This window comes from Colius striatus, chromosome 30, assembly GCF_028858725.1.
Source record: "Colius striatus isolate bColStr4 chromosome 30, bColStr4.1.hap1, whole genome shotgun sequence".
NCBI lineage: Eukaryota > Metazoa > Chordata > Aves > Coliiformes > Coliidae > Colius > Colius striatus.
This window is the reverse complement of record NC_084788.1, coordinates 407,902-421,154: the sequence shown is the minus strand read 5'-3', so window position 1 is coordinate 421,154 and position 13,253 is coordinate 407,902. Positions and strand designations below refer to the sequence as shown.

Here is a 13,253-nt window from a genome sequence, read left to right as displayed (position 1 = left end):
TGAAGACCCTGTCAGTGTTTCCCAAATGAAATCCTGTATTCAATCGTCTTCCTGTTTGGGTCAGGTTTTGGTAGCTGGGGAGCTACAGAGGTGGCTTCTTTAAACAAAGAGCTGCCAGAAGCTTCCCCTGTAGCTGACAGGGCCAGTGCCAGTCACTTCTCAGATGGACCCACAGCTGAGCCAGGCCTGGCCAATTAGTAACTCAGGTAACACTTCTGTAATTAACATGTTGGAGAAGGGGAAGTTTTTGTGCAGTTGCTGAACTGCAGCAGCAACAGGGAGTGAGAATGTGAAAACATCTCTGCAGACACCAAGGTCAGTGGAGAAGGAGGGGGAGGAGGGTGTTTATTTCCTGGAAGAAAGACTCTCCTGAGACCTGTGGTGCAGCCCATGATGAGGCAGCTGTGTCCCTGAAGCCCATGAAGGCCACTGGAGAGCAGAGATCCACTCACAGCCCATGGAGGAGCCCATGCCAGAGCAGGTGGATGTCTGAGGTAAGCTGTGACTCTGTGTGAAGCTCACCCTGGAGCAAATTCCTGGCAGGACCTGGGAGTCTATGGGAAGAGAGGAGCCCAAACCAGAGCAGGTTTACTGTCAGGACTTGTGATTCCTGTGAGGGACTCAGGCTGGAGCAGTCAGTATCTGAAGGACTGTTGTCCTGGTGAGTGACTCACGTTGGGACAGGGTGTGAGGAACTGCCCCCATGACAGGCCTCATGCTGAAGCAGTTTGTGAGGAACTGTAGCCATCAGAACTGAGCTTAGCTGGGATAGCTTCTCACACAGCCCATCTATTAATATTGCTCTATGGGAAATACGAAGTATTCCAGACATGTTGGTAATTAAATGGATTGAAATTCCTTTGCCTGCTTGCCATGTGATGCAAAGAAACACTATTTCAAAGCATCCCACAGAATAGTAAGATCCATTCATTCTCAAAACAGCTGTTTTTTGGCTAAATAGTAGCTCTCCTGCAATCCAGTTTTAAAGCCATCATATAAAAGGTAAAGAAAACCATTTGAAAGGAGATTTTATAGTTATAAGTAATTTTCCATCTGCTGGAAAAAAAAATATGCCCACTTAAAAATACAGGAGTTGTGCAATAAGGAGCTAACCACGGAGGCGTCTTGTTTCCTTCTGAGCAGAGTGAGTCTCATCCACTGCTCCCTCAGTCTAGCCTCCTCTCCTAAGAAAAGAAGCAACATTCCCATTCTATCCTTTCTTTTTTAAATGGACTCAGCTGGCTCTTTTGTATTGTTGTTTGTACTTAACTTCTTATCTACTTCCCAACCTCTTTCAGTGGAAGGGAAGCTAAGTAACCATGAGGACATGTGTTCTTAGGGAAAGCACAGTCCAGAGGAAACGGCCAAGAAAAACAAACCGCAGTAACCAACACTTGGATTGAGCATCTGCAAAGCAAATAACCGACAAGCTTTTGTTCCCATAAAGCTATATTAAAAACCCACCAAAATACCGCTGATTGCAAGACAAAGGGAAGCCAAAAGAGAACATGAAATGGTCCTCAAATAAGTATATAAACTTGATACAGGTTAAAAAAAAAATGAAACAAACCAAAACAAACCCAGAGTCACCCTCATTTGAGTAAGACCCCACATCTGTACTTCCAGGTATCCTGTAATACTTCTGCAGTGCCTTTTAATGTCAATTTACCTTTCCACACAAGACCTTCATTTCTCTCCAGAAAAGTGAGAGGTGACAAAGATATGCCTTCCTTTTCTTCTCCTCAGCACTCACCTCTTTACCCCCATTTCTATTCCATGACTCATGCTCCTTCTTAATATATCCCTTGTAAGGGATAAGTCTGTCCTTACCCTTTGAGTTCTCAGTTTTCTTCTTGCATTTGACCATCTCTATAATGAAAACTTGTAATTTGAACACTAGAATAGTCACACAGAGAGGCTTGGAGATACGGCTAGATGGCTTCCACAAATGTCTCTCAAAAAAGATTTATTTTCCAAGTATGAAAATTCCTCCCAGATAGAGACAGATATCTTAAAATCTTCTATGTGTTACTTATTCCTTTAAAGAACTTGGAGCTTTGCTTTGTACACAGTCCTTAAAAAAACAGCAAGAACAAACAATGTATGTACCCTGTCTTAAGATCACAGCTTTCTTAATAAAGCAAGGCCAGGAGGGCAGGAAGGACAGTGAAAGAATGTCTCTAATGCTTTTTAAAATTAAGAAGCAGAAATTATACTCTACCCATAAACGACTGCTTACTAGTGGCTTGCCTGCAGGAATAACGATACGGGCTTCAAAAGTCTGTCAAACATGACCTGACTAGCCCTACCATTACCACTGCCATCAAGAAAATCTTACGTCTTAGGAAAAACTTTGTCATTCCTTCAAGCTCCACATTCCGTAGACTAATTTAGAAGATCATAAATTTTAGTGAAGCAAATGAAACTGCATGATAGGCTTTCCTGCCTTCGGTTAAATTTAGGAAGTAGATAGCTTGGACCTTACCGTGTGTTTATGAACTGGGAGAATAAATAATGTTGTGCATTTGATTTTTCATTATCAATAACAATCAATTATCCCACAATACAGTCATATTTTAAAGTTATAAGTAATTACATACAATTAATCTAAAAGCATTTTTCACTAAAGGTAAGAGGGAATATTCCAGTTTTTCATAACAAACCTAGAAATCAGGATTTGATCTGAATTCCCAGTCTGCCACTAAGTCACTTCTGGCATAAGAGCTGCCATAGAATAGGGTTAATTAGTGTCAGAACAAGGACAGGACTACGGACCTGGAATCTCTTGCCCTTTTTACATAAGGCTAACTTCCTATAGTCATAGTTAGGAGAAGACACTTTACTAACTTTACCTAATCCTGGGAAAGGGAAAACTTCTTGATTATGATGTGTTTGGAGTGATGGCAAAACAGATACATTTGCAAAGACATATTCCAAATCATAAATAAACGGTGTAGTACTTTGTGTCTGGGACACAGTGACTTTTCTAGAACACCTAAGAGTTTCAAGCTTGGCCGATAGTACTGGATAGAAAAGGTCAGATCTGTTTTCTGGCTAGGGAGGATGCTCAGTCTCCAAAGTTAACAAGTAATCATAACCTCTAGGAGGATTTTTTTAACTGTTGGAATTTTTGCACCATGGTGACACTCAGGTCCCAGCCAACTATTTATTGAGCTTCATGTTTGTAGCTGTGTACAAATACAGCAATACCAAGAAAGCAGGAACACTGAAAGCCTGTAACGCAATTAAAGTATCGTGGATGAAGAGTGCCTAGCAAGGTTTGGCATGTATTTGCTAAAGCTTGAGTTTTCACAATAAATCCTGCCATGCCTGAAGTACTACTATTGCAAGTTGAAGTATACAGAAAGATTGAATGAGAATAAAGATTCTTAATATTAACAACACTCAACTGTGCAATCGAAGGTAAAATAAAATTCTTTAAGAGATTAGCTAAAACCCTGTGTGAAAGCTCACACTATTGTGTAGTAATACTGGTATGACTGTGTGTGTGTATATATATACACACATATTGTATATATGGTAATACTGTGAATGGCCATTGTTGATTGCATAAAATGTCATATCCTTTGAGGTGTAAGCTCCTCTTGGTAGGCATTGTGCTTTGAGCTGCTGTAATTTCTATGTTACTGATGCTTAAAAACTGCTGTGTTTACTACCATCAACAATGTCTAACTTTTGCTAAGCATTCTATTTTTGCAAGTGATGTTTGCTTGGATTGCTTTTTTTTCTTTAACCCTGCTGCTCATCATGGATGAATTAATCAAAATATTTATAAAATACATAGGCTAATGTTGGATTACTTGATGTGTTCTTTTGTACATGTATCTTGTCCTCTGCTTCATGTATAATCTTTTAAAATACTACTCTAAATGGTAATCTATGTAACTGGTAACAGTAGTACAGGGCAAGAGTCCCTGTAATTTGTAACACTGTGGTTAGCTAAACAGCTGGTTAGTTTGGTCTAAAAAAAAGTAATGCCTATACAGGGCTGGGAGTGAGAATGTTTCAAGGCTAATCCTAGCTCTCTAATTTTCATCCAAAGCCTGTGGAAATCCTTTGCTAGTGGCTCCATTTTACCATCTGTTCTGCAGAGGCAAATTTAATTGCAGTGAGATGTTCCAAGATTTGGTTACCAGCTGTAAAACACTTAAACAGAGTGATAAATTAATTCTAGGATTAATAAGCTTGGAAATGATGAGTGCTACACTATTCAATTTCCTCCAACATTTAGGTAGCAAGTATCAGGATCTTTTGAGATGACACAAAGCTTTTATTAACTTGCTCCTTCCTCTGTCCTTGTAGAAAACGTTGCATGTCAGTCTTGTTTGTCATTTGTGAAGCACAAGTACCTTGTTAAAATGTTATGAATCACTCTGAAACTAGATGGGACATGCCAATCTGTTTCATTTTCTAATGTCTTCCATCTCTCCCTGCAGAATTTATCCCTCTGCTCTCTAAGGTTAACACAGCTGTAAATTGTCACTGAAGAAAGCAAGCATCACCCAGCGCTTTGTGAAATGGTGGTTATTTGGTGGTAAAAAGTCTGTTTGAACTCAACAGACAGCATCTGGATGGAGATTTCTGCCTCCTTTAGAACAAAACCAGACTTTTTTCCCACAGAGTGTGGGGTGAGGGTGTTAATATTAAACTTTTCTCCAATCCACAAACCAAGTTATGGAAAGAATGAATGTGAAAGAACAGCGTTACACTGATCGGCATTAAGTTTACCCAAAGAACGGTGGGGTCTGGCCCGTGAGGCCGGAGGCAGGGCTCGCGTTTGGTCTGGCTGCATTGCCGGGCACAGCGTTGGCAGACAACAGTGAGCGTGGTGCCACGACTGCACCTTGGGTCCCAACAAAACTGCAGAGAGACCATTTGCTGTTTCCTTCACTCACAATCATGTTGTGCTTAACACAACACACAGTTGTGTCACAGTCACTGTGGACAGGAACTATGGGACTGTGAAGACAAGGTACCTCCACCCAGAACCTCACACTAGAAGGGGTTTTGGCTCATCAGGGTCAGTTTTCCCCAGATGCTGACAGGGAGGGAGCAGAGCTGTGAGCCCCTGCCAGCAGATTAATAGTAATCTACTGCCAGTAGATTACTATTAACAGTAGAACTTGAAAGATTGCAGTGAAGCAAAACAAAATTACCTTTCCAGCACATAGCAACCTTGACACCATTTTTTATTTTTAGCTTCGCTGTGAATTCAGCTAATGGCACTGTGTCATTATTTAGATTAACTGCTTCTGCAGCAAATAGGAGAGTCTAGAAAACCTGCTACATGCCTTTTACCTCCATTACATACTGAAACAGGTTAGAGTCCATGCCATAGAAGCTGGCAGTGGATTTTTAACAAGTGTTTCTTACTCTCAAGGCCTAGATTTAAATGCATGGAAAAAACTGAATCAACAAGTATTTAGTAAATTAAGAAGATATAGTATCAGTCAAAATGTATTAGAGGTTAATTATGCAATAAAAGTTCTCAGTTCATCCAGCTTCAACGGGAAACACCAAAATCTATGAGGTTAAAAAGTATCATTTGGTACTAGAAAACAACTTGCCCTTTCTCATTACACTCATAAACTTAGATCTTCAACTCATTTCTAGTTCTATGTGCATTAGCAGAGTTAATACCAAGTATATCTTGCTTATATGTGTGTGATGAGTTTGTATTAAGTCAGTTTTTTGCCTGGTAACAGAGGGGAGAGGGCTGCACTGTTGGCCCCTGTAAACAGTTCCCAAAACTTCCCCTGGCTCTGAGGTGGACCCACTTCCAGTCTGGTCGCGCCAATCTGGTGCGTCTGCCATCAGTAGTTTAAGGGAAATTTGTAGTCCTAAGGAGGTAGAGGGGTGGTACATGATGGAGGTGACCATGTAGACCCCATAGTCAGATAAAGAGAGGAGGAAAGTGTTCGGCACAGGGCCACAAAGATGATGTAGTGAAGCATCTGTCTTATGATGAAACGCTGAGGGAGCTGGGGCTTTTCAGCTTGGAGGAGACTGAGAGGCGACCTCATTAATGTTTACAAATATGTAATGGGTGGGTGTCAGGAGGATGGAGCCAGGCTATTCTCAATGATGGCCAATAATAGGACAAGGGATAATGGGCATAAGCTGGAACATAAGACGTTCAAAAGAAATACAAAGAAGAATTTCCTCACTGTGAGGGTGAGGGAGCACTGGAACAGGCTGCCCAGATGGGTTGTAGAGTCTCCTTCTCTGGAGACATTCAAAACCCACCTGGACGAGTTCCTGTGTGACCTGCTCTAGGTGGTCCTGCTCTGGCAGAGGGGTACGACTAGTTGATCTTTCCAACCCCTCCAACCCTTAAGATTCTGTGAATCTGTGTTGGACCAGAGACGCCGCAGTGCCCCACGGTGAGAGAGCAGGCTGTCCCTCTGCACACACGGAGGGGAAACTGAGAGTCACCAGCAGCTCCAAGAGCACCCTGTGCCAGAAGATGTGAGTGACCCTAGATGGGCAGGAGACTGTATGAGGAGGTGGCCATGGCACAGGCCATACTGGAGCGCCTGCGGGCTGCAGAGACACACACAGGAGGCAGGGAGGAGCTGCAGCTGGTAGAGGGACCCTGCCCTGGAGCAGGGGAATCGTGAGGAGTCCTCCTGCTCTGAGGTGAGAAAAACAGCAGAAGCCATTGGGAAAGGACTGGCTGAAAGCTCCATTCCCTGCACCCCTTGGGAAGGTAGAAGTAAAGACAATGGGATCAGGGCTTTAAGCCCAGGAAGAGGGGAGGGGTGAAGGGATCTTAAAGGGGCTGGTTGTTTTGGTTGGTGGTAGATTCAACTACTTTCTTCCCGAAGTTGAGTAGCTGTGTCTGTTCTGCCTGGGACTATAAGGCCTCCTTGGCCTTAGGGAGCTCCAAAGGCCCTTGGTTACTTTTCCCTGTCTCCCAGGGAGGCAAATGAGCAAGCAAGCAGTTGCTCATGGTTCTTTGTTCCTGCCTGGGCCACACCAAAAGAGCTTCTCAACTCTTTTTTTCCCAATGTGTCTCTTCCTAGTCCAGTGGAGTACCATTTTGAGGGAGAAAGAGATGTTAACAGTCCATCACTGTACTCAGAGGCAAACCAAAATGGCATATGTAATAGGGACAAACTTGCAGATACTAATATTCCAGCTTAAACACACCGTGTATTGCAGGTTGGTTTGCAAGTTTGGACAAGTTTTAGAGTGTGAGACATGAATTCTTTTTCTTATGCACTGTTCCTAAACCAGCAGCAGCAATCACCCCCCTTGACAACAAAACCACATGTCTTCATATATCAGATGCCCAAATGGCTTTTGGTCTACTCATGGTCCTACACAAATTTCACAATAAAGGTAAGGATCAGATGCATGCAATGAGTATACTCATGTATCAGGAACTATTTTCAGCATTACTCTGTTAAACCACCAATAAAAACAGGCTTTGTTGGACAAGACTGCTGTATTGAATTCACTTCCTTTTATTGCAGTGACATCCCCCTGGTACAAAGTATTAACTGCAATAATTACGTTAAAACATTAGAAAAGCATTTGTGTGTGACAGTTACAGTACAGTATCAAATCTTACATCGTCAAACCAAGTGGGTCATTGCCCACTAACACTCAAATCTTTAAATTATTTTCAGTTATTTTTAAATATGTAATGTCAGAAAAAGCATATAAAAAGAATGTATGTAAAAGGAAACCTAAATACAAACATAAGTGAACAAATAAATAACTGATTTCCTCCAGGTATTACTGTCCTTCTAAACCCACAGAAACAAAACTAATCTACAGAAGGTATGAATTGCCGTGATTTCATTTTTTCAAGTAATTAATAATGATTGGAACATAACTAAATTTGGTGTGAAAATCAAAGCAGAAGTTGGAGTGACTGCCACTAATTGACATGTGTCACAAACAATTACCATTAACTGTTGAAATTTTAGTGTAGCAAATAATCTTGAGACTTGACCTCATGCCTAGCATTAGTGGACTTCTGAGAGTGCATGTGAAAAGCATCCTATGTTATTTCACAGACATTACCTTAACTATCCCCATATGCATATTTAGATATATTTTATATAATTTTATACATATATATGCATGTATACACACACTTCATTTGGTTTCTGTGTTACAGATCACAAGCAATGGTTTCCTGAATAGGAAAAAAAAAACCCCAATCTTTTAGTAAGTGTACCTGTGCACATTTTATTTATTTATTTAAGATAGCAGCACTAAGTCCATGTCTTACTGTTCATCTGTTCAAAAGAATAAGAAGAAACATGGTGATGATTCCCTAATTCACAATGTGACATCCCTATCCCCCCAAAAGCACTGTAAAAACTGCAATAGGTATGTTGGTAAGCTTGATTTCCCCCTACAGCTGAAGGAAACAGCACTTTTACTGCTAACTGTCTTGTCTCCATGTTTATCCTAACAAGCTGGCTTCATGCTGGCAGCCGTTAATCTCACACTTAGCAGAACATGCATGCTTGGTTTTGTGGGGTTTTTTAAAAAAAGCAGAATGGTTGAACAGTCTTAAAATCCAATTGACTGAAACAGCAAATAAAGATTTTTTTTTTTAAAGTTTACCAAGAACTTGACACTATACTGCACCGTGTAGAATATTTTTGGTCTTCAATCACAATCACCTGAAGCTCTACCTTTTGTCTTAATGCTTTGTACTTTGAAAGGAAGTCTTGAATTTTAATATGATTTTGTTTTTAGCGCAAAAATACACCTTTTCTGTGCATCCTTAGATGAAAGTCACTCAACCACGGGTAAACTGACCCAGTAGCATGTCCATTGCTAACACCAAAAGCTTGTGAAATGTGTTTTAGGCAATCCTTTCTATCCAAAATATATTAGGAATTTAAAAAATGGTTCACATTACTAACCTTTACACAAAGGCTCAAGTGGAATTTCTTGTGTAGGTGTAAATGATGGTTTTCAAAATATACAAGGAAAGGGCACACAAGATTGGCAGTTTCTTTATTGAACATAGAAAACATATAAAGTAAGATGCATGGAATAGATCTAAATTGCTCAATGACCAAACCTGAGTATTATTTAAGAAGACTACATGTATTTTCCAACATCTGAATGAACTGACCTAAAAACATCATCTTTGTTAATTAGTGGTCCTTTTAACCATTTGTTGAAAAATGCAAGAGAACACTGAAGGTCCCTTCCAACTATTATCTATGATTCTATGAACTGTAGCTTTTACATTTCATATTGGATAGCAAGATTCCACATAGTGTTTACTGTGTTCTGTTAGATGGCATCACATTGCTTATGTTATCCCCATTCAAACCTTAAGTTCAGTTTTGTTTCAAAAATAAATTGAAAGTGACACCAAAACATAATATCCAGTATCCTTCAACAAGGTAGCTAATGCTAGCTGTGTATCTTAGACCAGCGCCAAAGTGGTACACATTGTGAAATTTGGGAAAAGGATCCTCTCTGCTAGTACAGTTAGCTTTATGTTACAAAATTTAGGAGCACAAAGTCTTGACAATAGCATCACAAATTTTAGCTCAGCTGACCTGCCCCAATTCTCACCTTTAAATCTAATAGATATAATGATAAAAACAGAAAACTTTGACAATAGAAAACATACAGTACTAAGAACTAATAGCTCAATGGAAGACTAAAAAGCAGCATTCATTTTTATTGTCATATGGAAGAGATTAGAAACTAAAGGAAGTCTGGTCTAAACTCTTAGTTGAAGGCAGATTTTGACATTCTATATAAATTTACAAAATAGGATGTATGGATGAGATTTGGTTAATTTCAGAAGGCACCTCAAGGCTAAAAGGCTTTTATAAATCTATAATCCTTTCATTGATCAAAAATAAAACATTTTATTGCTGCTATTCAAATAACAAACAAAAAACTTGTCTTGTTCTTCAGTCTAACACGGAATCCTCCCCCATTAAGCAAGATTAAATTACAGAAAATATAGGATCAAACTGAAGATGTCACAACTTTAGAAATACAGTGACTTTCCTTGTGTGCTTTCAAGTCAGTGAAATAGTGAAAGAACAGTCACTTTTTGCCTTTGTGATATTAATAAATGACAGACCATGTCGGTCACTCTCCCCTGGACACTGAAGTACCATTTTGTCATAGCTGTCCCATCATCGTGTGCAGTACTCTTAGGAATAGAAGGTAAGAACGCTCTGATGATTCCCACGAACAAGGAGGATGGGTGGCAGATCTTTAGAAAGAGCTTCTAACCAGGCCATGTACAGTGCACTAGAAACCGCTCCTTTTCGTGCAACTGGCAGACTCCTACAATGCACAAGGGGGGAGAAAAAGGTATTCAACAATGGCGAAATCTGCTAGAGTACGAGTCACATTATGCAAACATCAAAGCATGATTCTGTAAAGAGGTGGACATGAAGTCAAATTTCCTAACATTTCTAGGTTTGGTTTTCTTTTTCTTCAGATTCAGTTAACGAGTGGAGAGTGTGTGTCTCTTAAGCATGACAGCCCTTTACATCTAAGTGTTACTTTTGGCTTCCTATTCTGTATTCAGGTAGTTCCATAGAGAATTTTTCTCAGTTGAAGAGAGTTTCTTTAAAGACTCTTCAAGATTTTAAGACACACCTTTTTCTTACTGACAGGTTGGTGCAGTGTAATATTCCTCCTCATAACCCTTCCAAAACATGCTATACTACTCTAAGTCAATTTACTCCTCACAACTTCACTACTTGTAGTAATACTCCACAGAGTACTAAAGAAAAACACAACAAAGACCTACAATCTGCATACTATTTATTTACACCAAAACCAATTCCGTGGAAATCCATCACTGGGGTGATGATCTAACTTCATCTAGAGATATTTCCTAGAAAAAGAACCTAAAGGAAGGACCTGAAAGAGAGTGGAACAGTTAGCATGCGGGAGTGGAAGGAATGTGAGGTCCTGAGCTGCATTACCAATGTGGAAGTTACCACCAAAAGCAGTGCATCAGAACTGCAAAGCTACACAACTCATCTTTTGATTTTCAGTATAGTAACTCTTTCGATTTTCAGTATAGTAACTTCATGCTTCTAGTTTTGGCACTCACATCTTGATTATTTCTGTACTCTAATGCCAAGGCCCAGGCTTTTTCCTAACCCATATGTACATATATTTCAACTTACAGTTCTACATCAATTAGGATAACAGTACAGGTAATTTACTTACATGACAATTATGTTAGCTGTACTTGAATGTTCTTTCAGCAACTCATTTAGCCTAATCTGGCGATAAGTCTGTAATAAAATGAAATTTGTTAGGATTATCTTTTATGTAAAACTACAAAAAGCTGATTTATTCAAGAAAAACAAGACACTTGTGATCTGCTGGTCTCAGTCATTTACAGAAAGCATGTACTTCCATCTCAGTTTGACAACTTGTTCACTTCTCTGAAATACCTAAGGCTGCAAGGCTAAGAGAGGAGAAAGCAAGAAGCTTAAACATGCAAAAAACCCCAGCTACTATGAAAGCTAAATTTAAGACAGTTCCTCTAGTAAGGACACTATCCTTCACAGCTCCTAGAAAAAGGAGCCCCTTAAGCTCTCTTTGAGGTTCTTTTCACTGTATTCTATAAGCTGATAGTGAGCAAGACTTTGGCACGTGAAGCCTCACGTTCATTTGCTAAGTGTATCTCCATAATGGGCCTCCTTTTTACCTACTCTATCCTGTCTTAACATTTGAGGTAGTTTCCTCAGTAATTTTCAGTTCTTTTATGTCAACTGACTTTCTACAATGTGTTTTGAGTTGAACATTTTGTATAATTCTGTTGTTTTCAGATGAGCTGAAGTCTAGTTAGCCTGCAGGCTAGTGCCTGAAGAAACAATTAAGCTAGCAGCAGACAGAAGAATGAGTCACTTCAGTTGTCTCACTGAAATGAGTTTTGGTGGTGTTGGTAGACATGAAGAACAGAAAGGGATCAAGAAGTTAATTAGTGATAAAGTAACTGTACTGTATGAATTATGATCTCTCCTCCCAGACTTTGCTAATACACAGTGTGGAAATCCCAGCAGCAGCTGACAGCCAACCTGTACCCACCTGTGAAACTGCCTTCCCCCTGACTTTTCTTTTTACACTTACAATGCAGAATGACCTGCTGTTCCCATTTCTTCTCTATTGCAAATCCTTACAGAAGTTGTAAAAACACAGAGCGCACACAAAAAAGAAGGGTGGAATACACTCAAGACCATCTTGAAGAACTTTATATCACTGAAACTTTAACCACTCTGTCTTTAGATACTTGTCTGTATCTTAATTCTCTTATAGGATGCTCCCTGAGTCTCCTCCATAGAAGCACTTGAGAAGAAATACCTCTGATGAAAAATACCTCTGATGTTTCCTCCCTGGGAAAAATATTAAACCTTTAATTGCTCCTTAGCGCTACAATTAGATGTGGTGTAGCATGGATTTTTTTTCATTAACAAAGCAAAAAATGTTGCTTAGGTCACAAAAACAACTGAACATATAGACTACATTATTCTAAATTATGCTGAAATACTGTATGAAAGCAGTTAATCCACTGCCCTCACCCAATGCAGAAACATTCCTGTCTCTTTTTTGGCGAACCATTTGAATAGTTTCAGGTGGTGCTTTCCATCAGTTATTCACAAAACAGCTATGAACAAGAGTATAGCAAGAAGAAACTTATTGATATCACATTCACAAATGCAGCAGGAGAAAAAAAAACTTTAAGAATATTTAGTATAATGGTCTAAAAAATACAGAACCTTTGTTTTGTAAAGCTCAAGTTCATTATCTGTTATCCTCCATGGTTCATCCTCCTTCATTTTATCTGCAACTTCTTGGTCTTTATCATCTTCATGAAGTCGAAAGGGCTCTATCATTTCTTCAAAAGCTGCAATACTGGAAAGATTAAATGAACACACATTAAAGCAGGTAAGAGTCTGTATGCCAGCAAAGACTTTCACAGGAACAGAAATCTACCATGTAAAAATACAGTGACCTGGAATTTTTTCCACTGCCAATTGCAGTTAAGTCAAGTATTTGTGTATGCAGACATTTTAATTCAACAAACAATTAGGAACACCTGTAGGAGCTTTCACTGTTTGACATGCAACTAAAAGTTTCAGCGAGTTAAAAAAAAAAACCTATCAAGTTGAAGAGCATTACCTTGGAAAATGTATAGTAACTATCAGTGGCTTCTTCAGAACTAAATTTGAAAGAGAGGTTTATGTGTTCCACTAAAAGAAGCT

General features: G+C 39.5%; 1 protein-coding gene across 3 annotated transcripts in view; it reads right to left on the bottom strand.

Moving 5' to 3' along the window:
* Positions 1–7,497: 7,497 nt before the first annotated feature.
* Positions 7,498–13,253, bottom strand: part of SLC12A2 (solute carrier family 12 member 2) — a 61,206-nt gene continuing 55,450 nt past the window's right edge. For all 3 annotated transcript variants that reach the window (XM_062016463.1, XM_062016464.1, XM_062016465.1), the window contains 3 exons: positions 12,768–12,903; positions 11,212–11,279; positions 7,498–10,311 (listed from right to left, as the gene is read on the bottom strand). In XM_062016463.1, coding sequence (XP_061872447.1) covers positions 10,176–10,311; positions 11,212–11,279; positions 12,768–12,903 — 340 coding nt within the window. In that variant the 3' untranslated portion in view covers positions 7,498–10,175. The remainder of the gene's footprint in view (positions 10,312–11,211; positions 11,280–12,767; positions 12,904–13,253) is intronic.